This window comes from Salvelinus alpinus, chromosome 10 (genome assembly GCF_045679555.1).
Source record: "Salvelinus alpinus chromosome 10, SLU_Salpinus.1, whole genome shotgun sequence".
Classification (NCBI taxonomy): domain Eukaryota; kingdom Metazoa; phylum Chordata; class Actinopteri; order Salmoniformes; family Salmonidae; genus Salvelinus; species Salvelinus alpinus.
In genome coordinates, this window is record NC_092095.1 from 19776866 (window position 1) to 19800163 (window position 23298).

The 23298-nt window shown below is 44.4% G+C and overlaps 1 protein-coding gene across 4 annotated transcripts; it reads right to left on the reverse strand.

The window, feature by feature from the left end:
• Positions 1 to 1902: 1902 nt before the first annotated feature.
• On the reverse strand, positions 1903 to 23298 carry LOC139531672 (myb-related protein A-like). 4 transcript variants are annotated; one of them, XM_071328335.1, is made up of 17 exons: positions 22865 to 23298; positions 18222 to 18299; positions 17378 to 17477; positions 16936 to 17007; positions 14065 to 14157; positions 13119 to 13339; positions 11934 to 12132; positions 11763 to 11837; positions 11274 to 11384; positions 10189 to 10518; positions 6018 to 6386; positions 5738 to 5877; positions 5519 to 5633; positions 5192 to 5305; positions 5009 to 5113; positions 4695 to 4886; positions 1903 to 4315 (listed from the first exon to the last, which is right to left on the reverse strand). In XM_071328335.1, exons 2-17 carry the CDS (start codon positions 18233 to 18235, stop codon positions 4184 to 4186), a joined length of 2382 nt encoding a protein of 793 aa, XP_071184436.1. In that variant the 5' UTR covers positions 18236 to 18299; positions 22865 to 23298; the 3' UTR covers positions 1903 to 4183. The 4 variants fall into 4 exon arrangements, with proteins under 4 accessions (XP_071184436.1, XP_071184437.1, XP_071184435.1 ...); XM_071328336.1 differs by lacking the exon at positions 18222 to 18299 and having other exon boundaries at positions 6018 to 6368; XM_071328334.1 differs by lacking the exon at positions 18222 to 18299.

The window sequence follows — 23298 nt, forward strand, 5'->3', positions numbered from 1 at the left end:
GCTGGTGTGTAGAGGGGGGGGGGGTGTTCACCTGCCTGACACCTGTTCTTTCTCCTCCTCACCTGAGGAGCAGCAGATGCTATGCAGGAGAGTGCTGAGCCCTGCCCCACCCCCGGTGAACACAGTCTGTACCCCTCATACACTGTCTTCCATGCCCATTCAACCAGGACCCCTTGACTAAACACACACACACACACACACACACACACACACACACACACACACACACACACACACACACACACACACACACACACACAGGCTCCAGTTACACCTCAGATACACCCAGAAAGAAACGCAGACCAACCCAGTCCAATGTATTGTATCGCCCCTCATTGTGAATCTGTTGTTTGTTGCTAAAAGTGTAGTCAGGCAGCAGGCTCCTCTAGTATACCAGTTAGGTACTGCTGTTCATTAGTGAGCCTGTTTAACCTCACAGCACTAACGTTCACAGGGGAACTGGAGACTAGGACCTATTTACAGCAGAAAGGGTCCAAAACACACACACACACAATTTGTTTTTCCCGCCTAAAGTGTCTCATCCCCTCAGTGGTGCTGTGTGTTCAACAGGACACCAACAGGGTGCCTGCCAGATGACTGCCCTGTCAGTGCTATAATGGCTGCCATCTGCTGTCTGGCATACACAAAGGCTGGCTGTGTGTGTGTGTGTGTGTGTGTGTGTGTGTGTGTGTGTGTGTGTGTGTGTGTGTGTGTGTGTGTGTGTGTGTGTGTGTGTGTGTGTGTGTGTGTGTGTGTGTGTGTGTGTGTGTGTGTGTGTGTGTGTGGAGGGGAAAGGACCCTTGCTGCTCCTGGAGCTCTCTGCATTGAACACCAATACACACAGCAAAGTTTGAGGACTGTACAACATAATGACTTGAAACAGTATGTTAATTTAATTGAAGTAAAACATACTTCTCTCAAATCACTAAATGCTTTACCCATTGATTGATGTGCTACAGTACTACTAAAATAGATGCCTGTCAATACACTGTATAGTACACGCGTCTGTATAGTACACGCGTCTGTATAGTACACACGTCTGTATAGTACACATGTCTGTACTGATACCCAACAGGTGCATGTGAGGCCAAGCTAAGTCAATAAGGAGTGCCCTATGCAGGACCAAAACAATACACTCAGTAAACACAAGGCTTTACAGGCTGATGCCAACAACCAATTAAGAGGCAGTAAGCCTTTGACATGTCTCAAGCCAGTCCAGACCATCTGAAAGCAACAATAGCTCAAGTCCTGCCCAGACAAGAAACAGATTGATCTAGTGGATATTTGTGTGCACGTTTGTCTGTACTGTTGATGCTGCCCCAGCAGAAGGCAAGTCGCCAGGCCTTGTGCCCCTCCTCTTGGGGGCAATTGAGTGAATGGGTCTGTAAAAGCAACAGGTCCTGGGGACAATAGCGCCCGGGGGCATTAAGTCACGGGTGACTGGGCGTCTTTAGGGCCAGCAGCTGACCCTGTGGAGAGGCCTCTTGTCCTGCCGGAGGGGGACTCGTGTCCGCAGACCCCAGGCCAAGCTGACAGCAGACCGCCACACACACACACACACACACACACACACACACACACACACACACACACACACACACACACACACACACACACACACACACACACACACACCGCCACACACACACGGAAGAGGGATTGTGTCCATGGTGAACCCAGGCCAAGCTGACACACTCCACAGGCAACATATACACAGATACTGTTAATCCACCTGACAGGACTGGACAGGGAACAAAAGAATCCTTCCACTGGAGGGAACAGGGATAGAAGGTATTTGGATGACAAGGTTTAACGTGAATAAGACTGCAGCGTTAAAGAGAGGTGCACCAAGATCATAACATCATATTGCTGTTACATAACACAATGACAAAGAGCCACAAACGCAATGCAATAACATTTTATTATTATTCCATATTAAGTACATGGTTACAATGGCAGTTGGCAGGAATTCTATGGTACCTGGTTATGATTTCAGCAGAAAACACAGTAAACTTTGAAAATGACATAATGGAAGTGTTACGTCTGTGATTACTGTAGTTGTAGTAAAAACATGATCACTGAAAAGTCCAATGTATTGCTTGTTGTTCATGCATGATTATTATGACAACAACTGCTACTATAAATATAGTTAATTCCCTCATAGCCTCGGGTTAGATGTCCAAGTGTTAACATACAACATGTTACAAACAAAACATACAACATACTGAAGTCAAACCAACCAACAGAACAGAGAACAAACATATATTCATATTTACTGTAGCGGTTAGATGTCGGGAAATCAGAAAGTTCAGAAAGTGTGGTTCTGTGGAGTTCAGAGAGGGTGAACATAAATGATCTTTCCACTTGATCTTTCCTGAGGAGATTCCCTTCTTATTCTCAAACACACTTAATGCTGGATAATCCCCATTATTATCTACATTCTAAACAGTTGGAAGACTGTCGGAACAAATGACACCAACCATCACCACAGGGACCATAGATACTCTGCTGCATCCCTATTATTATAGAGGCAACCAATCAGAGCCATAGAAGACCGCATTGTCACATAAAGACGTAAAAGCTTCATCTTTCATTGTATGTTGAATATCTTGTATTGTACTTGTGATTATTACTTATAAACAATTGATTTTAAACAGCTCTGTCTTTACATCTGTGTGTCAGTGTTCAATAGTCACATGTAGTGAGACATTCATCCAATGGCACTGGATTTTTTTAAACGAAACAAACACAAACAAGAGCTACGTCATGAGCACAAACAAATTAACAAAACAACACTTAAACGATGAGAAAAGTGCAATTTGTCTATGATTAGAGGTTGGAGACTGAATCCTGCTACTACCTATGGAGAATACAAAGAAACTCTGATTCCAGGGGAAACTGTTCTACCAATATCAACAACTCAGTGATGTCACTATACAATGGTTATTAACTAAATCTGATAGTTAACAGAATGACTGAATGAAAGAGATTAGTGGTAGTGCATGTTCACTTGTTATGTCTAATTCGTAGAAATGAGTTGAAAGGTAGCCCAATCCTTTTTCTGATAGAAAGAAAATATAATTATTTGATCATTTATTTTTCCATTTTTAGAAATAAATAAATTAGTAAACGTTGAATAAATAGAACCTCAACTAAAATACTTGCTTTAGCACACTGATGACATGAGCGCTATATGTCCGTACCAAACATGACAACTGGATTCTGATCTAGGATCAGTGTGGTAGAACTGACCTTAGGTCAAAGGGTTTCAGAAGGGTTTTAGGCTGTCTGTCAGCAAAGGTACATTTCTCAATGGAAACTTTATGTGTTCAATTTACACTTATATTAATATCTAAGTTTTAGAGAACAGATAATAAATACAATTAGATAAAAACAAACAAATGAACAAAAAAGGTACCCTTCCATTTTGAGTTTCTTCGCAGTTTCACGCTATGAAATACATTCAACAAAAGTCTCAATTTGAGACTGCTAAAGGGAAGTATGGCCTTGGAATGGAAACTTTATTGTACTATCCAGTTACCTCCTCAACACTGACCGTTTCTCTGCAGCCAACCCCTACTCAGTAGTGCAATACTGACAGCTCTCTCTCTCCCTCTTTCTCTCTCTCCTCTCTTTCTCTCTCTCTCTCTCAAGACTTCATAACAACAGGTTTAGCAGTACAGGGTAGTTCTACAAACAAGCTGAATATTCATATACATGTAATGTTACATCATAAAACGTATTTTTTCATTTTTGTTTAAACAATATATTAACAATATGAAACTCATAAGCAGTCACTGCTACAGTAGTAATACAACAACTATTTCTACAGCTTGCTACTTACTGTATGTGCAGGTTGTTCAGTTTTAACACATTATAAACTAGTGCAGAAAATTGAGTATTTCTAATCTGTACAAACCTGTTACATGTCTAGGAGGTCAACGGCTGGTGTGTATTCAAAAGACAAACAAAGCAATTTATGACAACTAAGCAGTGAGACCTAGAAAAACGACAGTCTTACCTTTTCTGTAAAGTATTCTGTGTTACACTTGAGTGTTCAGTTACCAATCTTATCAATACACAAATGTCTAAATTATTTGAGTAGATCTACACCAGATTGTAGTATGTTAAGAGTCATTAGGAGAAGGAGCGTGGACAGATGTAGTGTGTGGGAACTTGGGTCTCAGAGCACAAGCGCCCTCGAGGTGCAGCCGGTGGACGTGTAGGTGCTACTCAGGTACTGCCGGGCCTGCTCTGTCATAATCCGTTGGTCCTCCGTCTTCCCATAAACCACTGCTTCCCACTGGTTGTTGACCTGCAGAAGAAGAAGAGAGGAATATTCTCTCCCGCATCTCAATGCATTAGTCTATCCCCTTCTCACAACCAAGACCTTGATGCTCAATAAAAAAAAAATGACTGAAAAGTTGGCAGGTTTCTTTGACAAGGGACCAGCTGTACCTAACATACTGTCCAATTTGGAGGGACAACCTTTCCCCTCTCCCTATCATTATATATATATCGCCTGAGGAGCAATAATGTGAAGTTAGTATTTATTTAAATGTTTTTTTATTTTTTTTATTTTTTTACATACACCAGATAGGGGCAGTGAAATGTGTTGTTTTGTTTTGAAATGTGTTGCTTCGTTTTTTAAAGGGTAGTTAGGAGTTACACCAAAGAGAGATGTCTGTGTGTACCTGTCCAGGTGAATCGTGGTGGGAAATTCTGACCGAGGGGGGGTTCTTCCTCTTGCGGGGGCTGGGAAGGTGGCGCCGGGGGCCACAAGACCCCTCCTTCCCAGACGAGGGGGGGCAGGGGCGCTCTGCTCTGTCTCTCTCCGGGAGTGGGGTCATCAATAAGGAGCTGGTTAACAAACTCTCCTCTGGGACCTGGAGGGGGGCAAGGATGGGTAGACATTGATTAGTTGGTTGGTTCATTGGTTGACTGATGAATTGATTGATTAGTTGGTTGGTTGACTGATTAGTCTGATTGATTATATCCCAGAACCCACCAGTGCGTTATTGAGCTGGTCCTGGTATAGCTGGACGTTGAGACAGTCTTTCCCCCAGGAGTCCAGCACCAGGGACTTACGCACCTTCCTGGCTGGGCCATCCACCTGGGAGGGTCAGGGACAAGGTTGTGGTTAGACTGTATACCAAGTCAAACAGTTGTACATGGTTATATGAACACCTACATTATGTTTCCATGTCCTGAAGTCTGGTTGTGGTTCTCTGGTGAAGATGTCTGATCCTATCTCCTGCTTCAGCACCTCCCTGATATCTTCCTCCAGAAAGGCCAGGGGCTGGGGCTGAGATACACACACACACACACACACACACACACACACACACACACACACACACACACACACACACACACACACACACACACACACACACACACACACACACACACACACACACACACAAACATTAATATGAGCACAGTAACAAAGTACACACACTCATAAGAACACACAGTGAATTATAAATACACACAGCTAGACCAACTTCACACTTACCACCATCTTTAGCGGCCCATGCATCTTCTCCTGGGCGGCCAGGGCGTTCTTAAATGGAGTAGGAGTTCTGGGAGTCGGAACCATTATGGTCTTATGAATCTTAGGGGTCCTGAAACTGAGTGAGACAAAGAGAGATATTCTTACAACACCTGTTGTAATGATGATGAGATCAATACATCAAACACACACATGTAATTTAGGAACCTGTAACTCGCTTACCCCATATTCTCTTTCTGGTGTTTGGGCGTGGTCTCTTTCTGGAAGGGTGTGTTGAGGAGATAGTTCTGGCCACAGACTGGGGTGGAGGTCAGAGAAGGGTTGTCCAGGCTCAGATGCTCTCCTCCTGATGTGTTGAAGAACTGGAGGAAGACATGATCACAACAGTTAGAGATGGGAGATGGACAAGAAAGGGGGACTATAAAGAGAAGCTATACTGCCAGAGCCAGATGCATTGCACCATCATGCCCTAGCTTGAGCACATTTCTAGCATCTGGCTTGCCTGGGAGAGGGTGAAAGGCAGTGCTTTCGTGGGGGTGTTCTTGGGCGAGTTGATGCTGGGTGACTCTAAGAAGGACGCACGGCTCCTATCAGGGGACTGGTCCCGCCTCGCTGTCCTCTTCCTCCTCCCCAGGGATGGCAGGCCTGGTCTGGGCACGTTGTGTGGGGTGTGGACTTTCCGCTGACCCATGGGGGCACAGTGCTTGGTTGAGATGTCGTTGGAGGGGTCAATGGTATACCTCATCCCCTCTGTGGTCCTCCCCTGGGGTACGTAGCTCCCCTGTATTTGTTTCAGAGGCGTCGTCGCCTCAGACACGTCGAAGCTGGCCGCCTCGCTCCACGCCATAGGGTCCTGTAGAGCCAGACACATCTACAATGGATTTTCAATACATTCATGCTCTGGGTCTGGTATATATAAACACACACATCTACACCCCTTGGGAAAAGAGGGCTTAGCCCTGTCAGTTGAAACTTGTGCCATCTCAGTTTTAGTTTTATGTCTCTATATAAAAATTATTGAGTGACAGGTTGGTGAAAAATCTGTATCTCCTCTGCGCTGTGTCAACACAATGGACAGATCGCAGCGGTGTGTATAGGGGGGCTATGGAAAGCCACTGGGGAGGTTAGGTTTGACTCCTTCAGGTTTACCGTTGAAGCTGTTTCACTCAACTCTGCCTCACGCCCCACCACTACAGAGTTTAGTTAGCTCCTTAGCTAGCTGTAAAAACTGTTAGTGTTATTAGCCTTAGCCTATTTAGCTAGCTTGAACCAGCTAGTCTGCAACTGCCACAAAGGATATCAAAAATTGGCTTCGCCAAAGTACCCAGACAAAGCTATAGAAGGAGAACGATGAGCAGCAGCATCAAACCACGAGGCCGCCGCAAAGCCCAGCAGCGATGATGCTGCTGAGTGCAAAGCCTACCCAGCCTTCTATAAGTGCCGCCAGGATAATGGCTCCACAGCCCCCTAAACCTCCAACTGTTCCTGATGATCTTGGAACAGAGGAGCCAGCCCAGGTTATCCTAGAATCCTACCCTAGCTGCAGGTTTTCTGTCCAAAAACGTTAATTTGATAGCATAGGAAGAATGGCTGGAATACTAGTTTTCTGCAGAATTCAATATAATTACAATGCAAGAAACCAAATGACGCCCCTGGATATAGCTACATATCGGTGTGTTTCCTCATAGAGATAGATAGGATACATTCTATGATGGTTTTCTTGGTAGCCTATTGGTTTTCTTGGCAGCCTATTGGTTTTCATGGTAGCCTATTGGTTTTCATGGTAGCCTATTGGTTTTCATGGTAGCCTATTGGTTTTCTTGGTAGCCTATTGGTTTTCTTGGTAGCCTATTGGTTTTCATGGTAGCCTATTGGTTTTCATGGTAGCCTATTGGTTTTCATGGTAGCCTATTGGTTTTCATGGTAGCCTATTGGTTTTCATGGTAGCCTATTGGTTTTCATGGTGGCCTATTGGTTTTCTTGGTAGCCTATTGGTTTTCTTGGTAGCCTATTGGTTTTCATGGTAGCCTATTGGTTTTCTTGGTAGCCTATTGGTTTTCTTGGTAGCCTATTGGTTTTCATGGTAGCCTATTGGTTTTCATGGTAGCCTATTGGTTTTCTTGGTAGCCTATTGGTTTTCATGGTAGCCTATTGGTTTTCTTGGTAGCCTATTGGTTTTTGTGGTTGTAAAAGGAACTGTACTGTATTGGAAACATGTTTATGGTAGGCTGGCATTGCTTACGTGGGTGGAATTTGATCCACAGAAGTGTATTGTGCCATATCACAACGTGTTTCTGAACTCATGAGCGCCATGATTTTCCATGTTTGAAGTGGGCCTATTGGTTCATTTATTTGGCGAGACACCTGTGCATGGCTGCATCTCACTGTAGGAGGCTGGAGGCTGTGTTTTGGTTATTTGGATCTCCATTTGCCTTCACTGTGCTTGTTTACTGTTAATGTTTACTGTTTGTTTACATATATTTTATATATGAATGCTTCCGCTCAGTGTTTGAGATCAATTGACACCCTTTACCATGGAGCGTTAAGATTTATTTAAAACTACAAAACCCTTACGCACCACTGCACTTTATATACCAGGGTTGGCTGGCCTTCTCTAGTCACTCGTAGGCTTGTATACTTTTATTTACAAAGCCATTTTTATTCCTCAGAAATGTGGTGAGTACTCTCTTCGTTCACAAGACTTTATCCTGCTAAACTGTTCCAAATGTCCGAACTGAATTTGGTAAAAGGGCTTTCATGTACTTTGCGCCATCCGTTTGGAACGCCTTACAAAATAGTTTTCAACTGGAAGAACTTGTCCCGATTGGTGTTTTTAAATCATTGATGAAGGATTTTGAGCTGATTCCTTGACCTGTCAATGTTTTTAATTTGCTGTTTTATGATTTCGTTATACTCCTGTGACTTCTATGGTTTAACTAGATGACTTGTAGTGTTCAGGTTGTCTGTCTGTAATTGTGTAATGACTCGGTGCTGCCTATCAGGGCCAGCACGCTCTTGAAAAAAATATTTAAAATCTCAATGAGCCCTTCCTGGTTAAATAAAGGTAAAAAATAAAGGTAAAAAAGTCCAAATGTAACTAGCCTAAATATAGATTGTGTCATGCTTTTATCCATCTGATATTTTGTTGACTAGGCCTACTACATTTACATTTACATTTAAGTCATTTAGCAGACGCTCTTATCCAGAGCGACTTACAAGTACTACTTGTTATCGCTGTTCTGTTCTGTTCACATTTATTCGTTCTCATTTGCAGTTGTGTCCATACTCTAAGCTAAACTGCTTTTCAGTATTTTTGTTTTGCATGCATGAAAAACTAGGTTACTCCTTTCAGCATTTAGTTTGCATTATTTTGGTAAGACAGCTGTGTGTACGGCTGCATTCACATAGTGTGTAATAGGTGAGTTACCCTATCTATCTTGTAGCCTATATTCATTACCAAAACGGAGCTGTCCATTGTACTGATACAGGGAAGCGGAGATACAAATTTTGTGCCAACCTGTCACTTCAAAAGCACTCAATCAAGGGTCTCGGAGTTTCGGCATTTGAACTTTGTTTATTGTGATATAAGCAGAATTCAATATAATTCCAATGCAATAACCCGCCAAAATTGTGCCCCCTCACCGATTTCAAATGCCCCCCTAGTCACCTTATCCTGGCTCTGGGTGTGATCTGCCCCCCTAGTCACCTTATCCTGGCTCTGGGTCTGATCTGCCCCCCTAGTCATCTTATCCTGGCTCTGGGTGTGATCTGCCCCCTAGTCACCTTATCCTGGCTCTGGGTCTGATCTGCCCCCCTAGTCACCTTATCCTGGCTCTGGGTCTGATCTGCCCCCCTAGTCACCTTATCCTGGCTCTGGGTCTGATCTGCCCCCCTAGTCACCTTATCCTGGCTCTGGGTCTGATCTGCCCCCCTAGTCACCTTATCCTGGCTCTGGGTCTGATCTGCCCCCCTAGTCACCTTATCCTGGCTCTGGGTCTGATCTGACCCCCTAGTCACCTTATCCTGGCTCTGGGTCTGATCTGCCCCCTAGTCACCTTATCCTGGCTCTGGGTCTGATCTGCCCCCCTAGTCACCTTATCCTGGCTCTGGGTCTGATCTGCCCCCTAGTCACCTTATCCTGGCTCTGGGTCTGATCTGCCCCCTAGTCACCTTATCCTGGCTCTGGGTCTGATCTGCCCCCCTAGTCACCTTATCCTGGCTCTGGGTCTGATCTGCCCCCCTAGTCACCTTATCCTGGCTCTGGGTCTGATCTGCCCCCCTAGTCACCTTATCCTGGCTCTGGGTCTGATCTGCCCCCCTAGTCACCTTATCCTGGCTCTGGGTCTAATCTGCCCCCCTAGTCACCTTATCCTGGCTCTGATCTGCCCCCCTAGTCATCTTATCCTGGCTCTGATCTGCCCCCCTAGTCACTTTATCCTGGCTCTGGGTCTGATCTACCCCCCCTAGTCACCTTATCCTGGCTCTGATCTGCCCCCCTAGTCATCTTATCCTGGCTCTGATCTGCCCCCCTAGTCATCTTATCCTGGCTCTGATCTGCCCCCCTAGTCACCTTATCCTGGCTCTGATCTGCCCCCCTAGTCATCTTATCCTGGCTCTGATCTGCCCCCCTAGTCACCTTATCCTGGCTCCGTGTCTGATCTACACACACTCACCGAGTCGATGAGCTCCATGGTCTCTGCGAACTCGGGGATGGTCTGCAGGGTGGAGAGCACAGAACTAGCCTCCACAGCCAGGAACTTACTGGGGGAGACATGGTGCTGGCCCTCCTCTGCCCCCCTCCAGCCCCCCTCAGCCAGCTCCACTGGTGGCCCTTGGCCTTCCTCTGCCCCCCTCCAGCCCCCCTCAGCCTGCTCCACTGGTGGACCTTGGCCCTCCTCTGCCAGCCTCCAGCCTCCCTCAGCCTGATCCTCCAGACTGCTACTGCTGGTGGTCATGGTGTCATCTGACACACTGTCTGCCCAGCTGGAGTAACGCTCCACACTCTGAGAGAGAAGAGACTGGGGTTAGGGTGCTGCTGATGGTGGGGTTGGACACCAACCAGGTCAGTAAGGCTGACTGGGTTCGGAAAACTCCCAATGAATGAAGTTATGACGTTTCAAGGAAGTTCAATCAAGTTTAGACGACAAGGCAATGTAACGAAATTCATACCCAAAAGTCTCCCAACACCCAAACTTGTTCCCTCAGTCTAAAACGTCATTGAACCTCATTGAGAAGTCAGTGGTAGGCATGTGTTGTAACACACCAAGATATTTATCATTTAAAATCTGAACCACTGACATCATCATAATAGTTTGTTCTGTAACGCAGGTTAAAATGAGATAAATGGATGGAGTGAATAGATGAATGAAGAAAGACAACGAGTGGGGGATTCTGCTATGAAAGCCACAGTGGTGTGGTGAAAGAAGGGAAAAGGTTTAAAAAAGAAGAAGAAAAAGGGGGAAACACATGTTTGGTTCCAAACCACTGGCTGAAGTGACACCGTGCAGATAGGAGGCTGGAGGAGGCTGGAGGGAAGGAGGCTGGAGGGAGTGAGAGGAGGTTAATGGTGGCGGCCGCATGGCGAGATGGCAGGAAGCACTGAAAATGGGGATGGGAGGGGTAGAACTACGAAGCGTAACGGGAGTGTGGGGAGAGGGGTGAGATGGGTAGGCTACTATGACATCACTACAGCATAACTACGAGCTCAAGTGGACTAGGCTACATCATCACACACATACACACTGAGAGTGTGTCTTACACATGGGCCTCGGCACTGGGCCTGTCTCCGGACCTCGGTCTCTGCTGACATAAGCAGCAGCTCAAGCTCCTTAATTCTCTGCTCTTTGTCTGGATCGTCATGGCAGGACGGCTGGAGTAAACACACACGGGAAGGAGAGGAGTGGACGGAGGGAGTGAAGAAAAGGTAGGCAGGGAAAGAAGGAAGGAGAGAACAAATTTACTCACAAATGACTCATATCAGACTCAGGCTTACCAAACCACACATTTGTTAAAGACACAGAGAAGAAACAGGAATTCAGGCAGGTCATTTAGTTGTTTGATTCAGAGAGTGATTAATACAAAGTAGACTGAAGTTAGTACGGTGGAAAGGTATAAAAAAGGGATGGTAAAGTGGACAGGATTGGAAGACACTTCTACTGATTAGCTCCATGCTTCAGTCCAAACCTTGAGCTTTTGAGTCAAACAACATATCGGACTCTTGGCCAGCTGTAAAGGACAGGTCACTCACCGATAAGTAGCTGGAGGAGTCTGGGAGGCTGTCCATCAGCTGGCCACAGTGAGGGCTATAGAGGTAACCCCCAAGCTACAACACACAGGAACATTAAACACTGATCCTTTCAATATGCCAATAAACCTTGTTTGAATGAAACGGAACAGTAGTGTCTGAGAGGCCTCTCACCTGAGTTGGTCCAGCCATGCCCAGAGGGCTGTGCCCACCATGGGGGGTGTCTGGTTGGGGGACACAGGGTCTGTGGTGGCGTCGCTTCAACCCCCCGTGCTCTGAGCTGAATCCCCTGCAGCCGTCCTGGAGGTACCCCTCGTGCTCCACTTTCCTCCTCATGGTGGAGTTCCAGTGATTCTTGATGGAGTTGTCCGTCCTATAAGGGAGGTTGTTCAAATACTTTAGATCTGTCCAAAAACCTAACAAAACCTACGCTTTTGCCCTTAGCCTTACACCTTTGGTTATGGGACCAGAAACTACTATACTGTAGGTGTAGGAAATATGAAGGAAAGCTGACCAGGAGAAGAAGGGAAGCCACTTGTACTCTATTGAGATGCAACCACCCACTTTTACTCTATTGAGATGCAACCACCCACTTTTACTCTATTGAGATGTAACCACCCACTTTTACTCTATTGAGATGCAACCACCCACTTTTACTCTATTGAGATGTAACCACCCACTTTTACTCTATTGAGATGTAACCACCCACGTTTACTCTATTGAGATGCAACCACCCACTTTTACTCTATTGAGATGTAACCACCCATGTTTACTCTATTGAGATGCAACCACCCACTTTTACTCTATTGAGATGCAACCACCCACTTTTACTCTATTGAGATGTAACCACCCACTTTTACTCTATTGAGATGCAACCACCCACTTTTACTCTATTGAGATGCAACCACCCACTTTTACTCTATTGAGATGCAACCACCCACCTCTACTCTATTGAGATGCAACCACCCACTTTTACTCTATTGAGATGTAACCACCCACTTTTACTCTATTGAGATGCAACCACCCACTTTTACTCTATTGAGATGCAACCACCCACTTTTACTCTATTGAGATGTAACCACCCACTTTTACTCTATTGAGATGTAACCACCCACCTTTACTCTATTGAGATGTAACCACCCACTTTTACTCTATTGAGATGTAACCACCCACTTTTACTCTATTGAGATGTAACCACCCACGTTTACTCTATTGAGATATCAACCACCCACTTTTACTCTATTGAGATGTAACCACCCACTTTTACTCTATTGAGATGCAACCACCCACTTTTACTCTATTGAGATGCAACCACCCACTAACTCAGGCAAAGAGATGTACGGTATATCATTCCGTTACCTTCCAGGCAGCAGCTTGGAGATCTCGGCCCAGCGGTTGCCCAGGCGTTTGTGGGCCTGGTAGATGATGCTGTCCTCTTCCTGGGTCCAGGAGGACTTCTTCACCTCAGGGTTCAGATGGTTGTGCCAGCGCTCACGGCACTGCTTCCCGATCCGCCCTTGCAGGTGCTTAGCAATCACCGACCAGCGCTTGGGGCCATATTTATGAACCAGGTCAATCACCTATACACACAGGAGTAAAGAAGACAGGGACTTCTTACAATGCAATCCTCTGGACTTAATTGGCAACACTAGACAATGTCAAGAATGCAGCTGAAGAAGTAGAACTAGTTGCCACAACACTTCTGTCATGGAGCCAAACATGTTTTGTCATCTCTTAGCAGGCCCACACTACCCAGTGCTATTAACTTCCTGAATATCTTACTTCTAGCATGTCACTAAGGGCAAGCCAGAACAATACTATCACTGGCGTGTTGTGATGTGAGGCCTAGATGTTGGAGGAACAAAATATCAATCTTGACATTCCAGTAGGCGAGGCATCATGTAGTTCTATTTAAGGAATGTATTGTTCACCTTCCAACTATGAGAGATATGACCCTAAAGCCTGGCTGAGGAGGGGCTCAGGACCAGGGAAACTTGGAGAGCTTTGGTTGTTCTAAAGCATGAGGTAGTGGGTCGTATGCACAGCCAATGAAAACTACTGCAGGGCCTATGGGCTACACACAGGGATAGAGAGTGGGAGAGGAACGTATGTACTATATGTTCCTTTCAATGTTTCAAGTTACAACAAAATAAAGGTCTGTGATGTTCATCCTGCAGCTTGTTTGTATTGTGTTATCAACGAGCCGCTCCAATAAAATTCAGAACAATACATGTTCTCTCTAGCTCTTAATCTACTTCTCCCCCCCCCCCCATCCCAGGTTGGGGTAACTCCCATCTCCACTTACCTTCTGATCCTCCTCTTTTGTCCAGGGTCCTTTCACCAGCTCTGGGTTGAGCACCTTCTGCCAGCGGTGCTGACACTGGCCATCTGTCCTCCCCTGTGACAGACACAACGCAGAACACAACACCTCATTAACACACAAACCCACCTGCAGCTGTCCCCCCCTGAGTTATCATATTCACGTACACACACTTGCTAATAACCCCACCTCACACAACACCTGTGAGTACTACAAATAACACCACCTCACACAACACCTGTGAGTACCACTAATAACCCCACCTCACACAACACCTGTGAGTACCACTAATAACCCCACCTCACACAACACCTGAGAGTACTACAAATAACCCCACCTCACACAACACCTGTGAGTGTCACTTGTCATATCACTTTTCTTATCCAGATAATAAAATAAAATGTTATTCATCACAAGCTTCGTAAACAACAGGTGTGGACTAACAGTGAAATGCTTAATTGCGGGCCCCTCCCAACAATGCAGAGAGAAAGAAAATAGAGAAATAGTAGAAAAGTAAAACACGTAATAATAAAAGTAATAATAGATACATAATGAGTAATGATAACTTGGCTATATACAAGAGGTACCAGTACTGAGTCAATGTGCAGGGGTATGAGGTAATTGAGGTAGATATGTACATATACTAGGAATAAAGTGACAGATGGTTAAACAGTAGCAGCAGCATATGTGATATTTGCGCAAAAGGTCCATGCAGATAGTCCGGCTAGCTATTTGGTTAACTATTTAACTAACTATTTAGCAGTCTTTGCATCGGTACCGCTTACTGTGCGGTAGCAGAGAAAACAGTCTATGACTTGGGTGCTTGGAGTCTTTGACAATTTTTAGGGCCTTCCTCTGACACTGCCTGGTATAGAGGTTCTGGATGGCAGGGAGCTCAGCCCAAGTGATGTACTGGGCCGTACACACTACCCTCTGTAGCGCCTTGTGATCGGATGCCAGTAAGTTTCCATAGCAAGCGGTGATGCAGCCAGTCAAGATGCTCTCAATGATGCAGCTGTAGAACATTTTGAGGATCTGAGGGCCCATGCCAAATCTTTTCAGCCTCCTGAGAGGAAAGAGGCGTTGTCGTGTCTTCTTCACGACTGTGTTGGTGTGTTTGGACCATGATAGGTCCTTAGTGATGTGGACCTGGTCCACTACAGCCCCGTCGATGTGAATGGGGGCGTGCTCGGCCCTTCATTTCTTGTAGTCCACGATCAGCTCCTTTGTCTTGCTGACGTTGAGGGAGAGGTTGTTGTCCTGGCACCACACTGCCAGGTCTCTGATCTCCTCCCTATAGGCTGTCTCATCGTCGTCAGTGATCAGGCCTACCACCGTAGTTTTGTCAGCAAACTTATGATGGTGTTGGAGTCGTGCGCGGCCACACAGTCGTGGGTGAACAGGAAGTACAGGAGGGGACTAAGCATGTACCCCTAAAGGGCCCCCGTGTTAAGGGTCAGCGTGGAGGATGTGTTGTTGCCTACCCTCACCACTTGGCGGCGGCACATCAGGAAGTCCAGGATCCAGTTGCAGAGGGAGGCGTTCAGTCCTAGGGTCCTTAGCTTAGTGATCAGCTTGGAGGGCACTATGGTGTTGAACGCTGAGCTGTAGACAATGAACAGCATTCTCACATAGGTGTTCCTTTTGTCCAGGTGGGAAAGGGCAGTATGGGGTGAAATAGATATTGAGTCATCCAGGGTGTCTGGGATGATGGTGTTGATGTACGCCATGACCAGCCTTTCAAAGCATTTCATGGCTATAGATGTGAGTGCTAAGGGGAAATAGTCATTTAGACAGGGACTATGGTGGTCTGCTTGAAACATGTAGGTACTACAGACTGGATAAGGGAGAGGTTGAAAATGTCAGTGAAGACACTTGCCAGCTGGTCTGCACATGCTCTGAGTACGCGTCCTGGTAATCCATCTTGCCCTGCGTGCTTGTGAATGTTAACCTGTTTAAAGGTCTTACTCACATCGGCCACGGAGAGCATGGTCACACAGCCGTCCGGAACAGCTGGTGCTCTCATGCATGTTTCAGTGCTCCTTGCCTTGAAGTGAGCATAGAAGGCATTTAGCTTGTCGGGTAGGCTTGTGTCACTGGGCAGCTTGCGGCTGAGTTTCCCTTTGTTATCCATGATAGTTTGCAAGCCCTGCCACATCCGATGAGCTTCAGAGCTGGTGTAGTAGAATTCGATCTTAGTCCTGTATTGACGCTCTGCCTGTTTGATGGTTCATCGGAGGACGTAGCGGGATTTCTTATAAACGGCCAGGTTAGTGCCCCGCTCAATCAAAGTGGTAGCTATAGCCTTTAGCTCAGTGCGGATGTTGCTTGTAATCCATGGCTTCTGGTTGGGATATGCGCGTACAGTCACTGTAGGGTCGACGTCGTTGACGCACTTATTAATGAAACCGGTGACTGATGTGGTAAACTCCTCAATGCCACCAGATGAATCCCAGAAAATATTCCAATCTGTGCTAGCGAAACAGTCCTGCAGCTTAACACCCGATTCATCGGACCACTTCCGTATTGAGCGGGTCACAGGTACTTACTGTTTGAGGAGTTTTTGCTTGTAAGCAGGAATCAGGAGGATAGAGTTATGGTCAGATTTGCCAAATGGAGGGCGAGAGAGAGCTATGTGTGTGGAGTAAAGGTATATTTTTTTCACCTCTAATTGCACAGGTGATGTTGGTAGAAATTAGGTAAAACAGATTACAGTTTTCCTGCATTTTCCCCCATCACTATTACATATCATCAATATATAGACCTGATTTTTGTTAGTGTGTTACTGTGCTTATTACAGAAAGCTTTGTATTTTAACAGTGTGTAATGATTAAGGAGAAAAAATGTTTTACTTACTGGAAAATGATTAGCTACTAATTTCCAGGAGTCTGCTCCATGCTGCTCCACTGACTTCTTCAGCCTCTCGTCCTGCAGCGAGAAGAGGTGGGGGGGGGGGGGCAGAGAGAGACAGTCAGGAGCCAACCTTCCTGAGACACTCCCTTCATCCTCAGTGCTTCCATAAGGTTAACGCCCTTTACACTTTTTTTAGGGACACAATAGGGCTTCCTACATATCATGCAATAGAATAGCAGCAGATTGCTGCAGACAATACATTTATAAACAAACAGACTGTTGGACCACAGCACACTTTCACGCACATGCTATTCTCAATCCATTTGAACACTAAAACAATGTAAGACAGGTACAATAAATAATGGTTAAACAGTGAGAGCAATAAACTAACTAGCACACTTGACCAAACTGGCCCACTCATATGCCTCTTATAGAATTAGCCTACCTCATCGCGAGACCATTTGACTTTGCACAGTATCTTCTTGTCTTTGCTCTTGTCCTTACTCTCAGGATCTGTGGAGTGTAGATCTTCATCCTCAGACTCACTGAAAAAGGAGAGGTAGAGGAAAGAGAGAGAGATACTCCTATTTATTACTCTTTTCACATTTCATTATAGTCAATCACTAATCAACACAGCCACTTAAGTAAAACAAGAGCATTGACATAATCATGACACAATATTACAGGGTGGACTCAGAACTAGTGACATCAATAAAACATAAAAAGACACAAGCAGGAACAAGACATCATTCATGCCACAAATGAGTCACATACAGCGCCAACCCACTGATAGCCAATTACAAATAACCGTCCAATTTCAAACTGAATCAGAAGTCAATGGATCGAGCAGGCATAGTCATTCATGGTGAAGCAGGATTGGCAGTAGTCTCAGTCTCAGTACGTGTGAGTGGCGTGCAGAGACGGAAACAGAGTTGAGACTCATATTAAACAGAACATTCCTGACCATAATTAGAGTAGCCTAGCCGTCCCTTGTTCCCTGCTAGATTAGGCATTATGATGCCAACCCTGACTGTGGCAGACTGCCTCTATACCTAGGTGGTAAAAGGGTAAAAGCTAGTCTTATTGGGTATAGTGGAACAACTGCTGCCTTTTTTGGGGCAAATCCACCTTCACACAACTGTCCCTTTTTGCCTCGAGTGTTGATTTTAGGAAAATAGGGCCAACTTAAACACCTATAACTCACAATCTATTAGATTTAATCAAGACTTGTAACTTCTCAGACAGCAAAAAGCTGTAATACTGGACACAGAGAAAGTAGTTGTGCACACTTAGCTCTGTCCATAGAAATGTCTTGTTGCTGGGCAACACTTCCTTCATGGCGTCACGTTGTGCCAGGGGTAGAACATCTAATAAACAGACAGGGAGGAGGGTTGAGGACAGTGGTTACCCAGAGTAATCACAGAGCAAACCTAACCTGTAAGTTCACACTGACACTGTTCCAACGGCTGAGACGCACCAGAACCAGAGCTATGTGATAAAGCTACACCACAGCTGTCAACAGAGATATACTGAGCTATTGGTCTCATTGCATTCCAGATATTGTCAAATAAGAGTCTGAAGTTAGATAGTATCACAGCACATTAACATAATATGGGCCTACATGCAATTGACTGATTCGAAGGCCAGCCACAGTCCCATACAATCCCAGAGACTGAAGGACAGGGGCTGCATTCAGAAGAGCACAACGTGGTGGGAACGTTTAGATATACAGTACCAGTCAAAAGTTTGGACACACCTACTCATTCAAGGGTTTTTCTTTATTTTTTTACTATTTTCTACATGGTAGAATAATAGTAAAGATATCAAAACTACAAAATAACACATATGGAATCATTTAGTAACCAGAAGTGTTAAACAAATCAAACAATATTTTATATTTTAGATTCATCAAAGTAGCCACCCTTTGCCTTGATGACAGCTTTGCACACTCTTTGCATTCTCTCAAGAGCTTCACCTGGAATGTTTTTGCAACTGTCTTGAAGGAGCCCTAGAGGGGTGTTGTGTCATTGTTCTGTTGAAAAACAAATGATAGTCCCACTAAATGCAAACCAGATGGGATGGCATACCGCTGCAGAATGCTGTGGTAGCCATGCTGGTTAAGTGTGCCTTGAATTCTAAATAAATCACTGACAGTGTCACCAGAAAAGCACCTCCACACCATCACACCTCCTCCTCCATGCTTCACGGTGGGAACCACACATGCAGAGATCATCCGTTCACTTACTCTGCGTTTCACAAAGACACGACGGTTGGAACCAAAAATCTCAAATTTGGACTCATCAGACCAAAGGACAGATTTTCACCGGTCTAATGTCCATTGCTCGTGTTTCTTGGCCTAAGCAAGTTTCTTCTTCTTATTGGTGTCCTTTAGTAGTGGTTTCTTTGCAGCAATTTGACCATGAAGGCCTGATTCACGCAGTGTCCTCTGAACAGTTGATGTTGAGATGTGTCTGTTACTTGAACTCTGTGAAGCATTTATTTGCGCTGCAATTTCTGAGGCTGGTAACTCTAATGAACATATCCTCTGCAGCAGAGGTAACTCTGGGTCTTCCTTTCCTGTGGCGGTCCTCATAAGAGCCAGTTTCATCATTGCGCTTGATGGTTTTTGCAACTACACTTGAAGAAACGTTCAAAGTTCTTGAAATGTTCCGCATTGACTGACCTTCATGTCTTAAAGTAATGATGGACTCTCGTTTTTCTTTGCTTATTTGAGCTTTTCTTGCCATATGGACTTGGGCTATCTTCTGTATACCCCCTTACCTTGTCACAACACAAGTGACTGGCTCAAACGCATTAAGAAGGAAAGAAATTCCACAAATGAACTTTAAACAAGGCACACCTGTTAATTGAAATGCATTCCAGGTGACTACCTCATGAAGCTGGTTGAGAGAATGTCAAGAGTGTACAAAGCTGTCATCAAGGCAAAGGGTGGCTACTTTGAAGAATCTTAAATATAAATTATATTTTGATTTGTTTAACACTTTCTTTGGTTACTACATGATTCCATGTGTGTTATTTTATAGTTATGTTGACTTCACTATTATTCTACAATGTAGAAAACAGTACAAATAAAGAAAAACCCTTGAGTGGGTGTGTACAAACTTTTGACTGGTGCTGTAAATAGATTTTGTAGGATTAACATGCATCTCGTACATGTAAAATAAGGAATTTCATCTCTGTTCATTGCATTTCTTTACAACATTCAGCCTGATGCCATCCTCCTGGTTTGGATGAAATGTTGGGAGGATTTACAGCAGTCTTTCTCCCCTCTCTAAAGAAGGTCAAAGTATGAAGTTCCTAAATATGGCTCTGTTGTTTTAGTCTCTGAAATACACACTCACATGCGCCACCAGCACAGCAGATGCACACACACACGCACACACATTCAATCACTCTAACACGTACACATTTGAACACACACACTGTGGTGAGGAAAACAAGGCCTCCCACAGGTTTTCAGTACTGGCCTGTGATGAAAGGGCTTCTTCAGTGGTGACTGGGACATGCCAATTGAATTTCAACATAATTCCCTCAGTACAGGAAAGAGAGAGGTGGAAGTGGGTCTGAGCCCAGGGTGTGTGCTCCCACATAAACAGGCTCTTTGTCGTATCTAGGTGTGTGGCATAAAGGTGTGTGTGTGTGTGTGTGTGTGTGTGTGTGTGTGAGTGAGTGAGTGAGTGAGTGAGTGAGTGAGTGAGTGAGTGAGTGAGTGAGTGCGTGGTGCGCATGGGGCGCGTGCTGCAAGGAGGCAGGCCTGGGGTGTGGCTAAACTAATAGGTCAGACCTAACGGTCCAGGCTGAATTAAACAGGAGTTTCAAAATCGACTCAGGGGGATTGGTATGATTTCTTATATAAGAACTTGGCCAAGGTGCCTGAGCCAGTACTGTTTTGAGTCTTACGTTCTCTCAAACAACTTCTTCATAGACTACTAAAGTAATCTTAATCTATGTGTAATACCTACGTAATTTGTGTACAATGTTGGCAAAGGCACAAAAATATATTTTCTAAATCAAACGTGTCATATTCTTCATATGCTTTTTCAATGCCTCATTTATTATGTGAATAAAATATATAACTGAAATATTGGCCTCTGTAGACTGTGTTCCCACAGGTTTCTTCAATTCAAACTTGAACTTCCATGTGAAATGTAAAGCAGAGTGAGAGGTAGAGAGGACCATCCTCCACCACCCTGGCCCTCCCCTATCACCCCCAGATGGGGCACACCGAGGGGATAGGGTCTAGGGGGGGTAGAGGGTGGAGGGATACACACACGCCACTGAGTTGTTTGTTCAGACGGAAATGACGTCATTGTCATGTTTGTGTGTTTAAGGGCAGGTAGCAGACTCCAATCAGCCTATAAATCAATAGTTAATTCAGCCATCCGGGGTTGCAGGTAGCCTAGTGGTTAGAGCGTTGGACTAGTAACTGAAAGGTTGCAAGATCAAATCCCTGAGCTGACAAGTAAAAAATCTGTCATTCTGCCCCTGAACAAGGCAGTTAACCCACTGTTCCTAGGCTGTCATTGAAAATAAGAATTTGTTCTTAACTGACTTGCCTAGTAAAATAAATCACAGGCTCAAACTCACAAATACTAATAACACACAGCTGTGTCATTCTAGCCTTACCTTAGAGGGAAAATATCTCCATAAATTAATACATTAGTGCTCTGACTATCCTATATACATTATTATTCATATATATAATTAACAAACTAAATCTGATTTGTGAAAACAATAGATGTATTTTAGATGCCTAGCCTACAGTAGTAGCATTCTCTGTTTACCATTTTATGGGACTCTCTGTTATAGGGGATTTTCCAAACATGTACCCACACAATGTGGTAGAATGGTGCACAAAACAATCATAATCCTATGTTGGACTATGTTTTTTCTAAATCAATACATCTATTTTATTTCCCTTGAACAATAATGTTCATACTAAAACAACAGAGGGCTTGGCCATCTAATATATTTTTTTCTGTAGCCTTAGATGAAAATAGCAAGTGCTCTATCTGTTCAATAGTCTTACTCGTGCTACGTCTCACGGTAATGGCTAGAAGGGATCCAACTTTTGTCAAATTAACGTCACATTTGACTTTAAGTAGCAGGTTAGGAGAATTTACGCAGCAATGCAGCAGGTTAGGAGAATTAACGTATCCGGTTAGGATAATTAGGTTAAGGTTAGGAAAAGAGCTAGGGTTAGCTAAAATGCCCAAAAAATCTAACTTTTGACGTTAATTTTACAAAAGGTGGATCTCTTTTAGCCAAGACCACATCTCACAGACTGTCAGCCATGTTTTCTGTTCGGGGAAAGATGGCAATGAATGGGTGTTGAATTAAGCAACAAAATACAATACAGACCAAAGCAGTTACATAACCCCCGAACAACTCAAATCAACGGTTTTTATTTGTTTTATCAAAGTTATCATGACCAAAAGGGTCATAGCCTAGTCTACTACAAAATAAGCAACTCAAACAGCTGTGCTGGTTCACAAGCTCGCGACATGCTTTGGTTATTCACTGAAGAGTGCCACATGCACTCTTATGACTGTTCTATAACCATACATTTTGCACAAACATCCAGCTAAATAAAGTATTGATGGAATTGATTCAACTATTTTAATTCACCTTTAGAATCCTAACTGGGCTGTAATTTGCTGTAGCCTACTTACTGTATTTCAATATCTAACTAACACGTTATGTGACCGTGAGCAGGTGCTCTTGATGTGTCAACGATCAACGTGACATCTGGCTCAATATAATGCCATGCCTGAGCAATGGGTTTCACTATGAATTGCATCTTTACTGTAGCTATTTTGTTGCAACATTTTTGTATCATATCTGAAACCATTCAAATGTAGCTAATACGCAGCCAAATGAACTGCAGATTTAGCAGCAATGTGTCACCTACCTGCGCGACGTTATGTTGGCCATAATGACAGCTGATCAAAGCTTTTCAAATAAGAAATCCTCTATTTGTAGTTGGTCTAAAATCCATATAAAAGCGAATTAGATGATCTCTATGGACAGTTATCCATACAATCCAATGTCTGTCATCTTCCAGTTTATTTTCAGACAGTAGCCTAAAATACAGTGCCACACTTTCGCTGGTTAGCTAGCGGTTCACTTTCATGTCAAACTCTTTCTTGTTGTAGGAAATGTGTGCAATCGTAAATAAAAACGCATCTCCTTATATTTTGCATGTCACCGCGATGCATGCAATGTCAATATCCGATCGAATAGGATGTGAACATATATAGTTAGCTAACCTGCCTTGTAGGCTACACACTGTTCTCCCTCCCACTGTACTTCTATTTTGTTATTTTCGCATTCAGATTTTTGTCG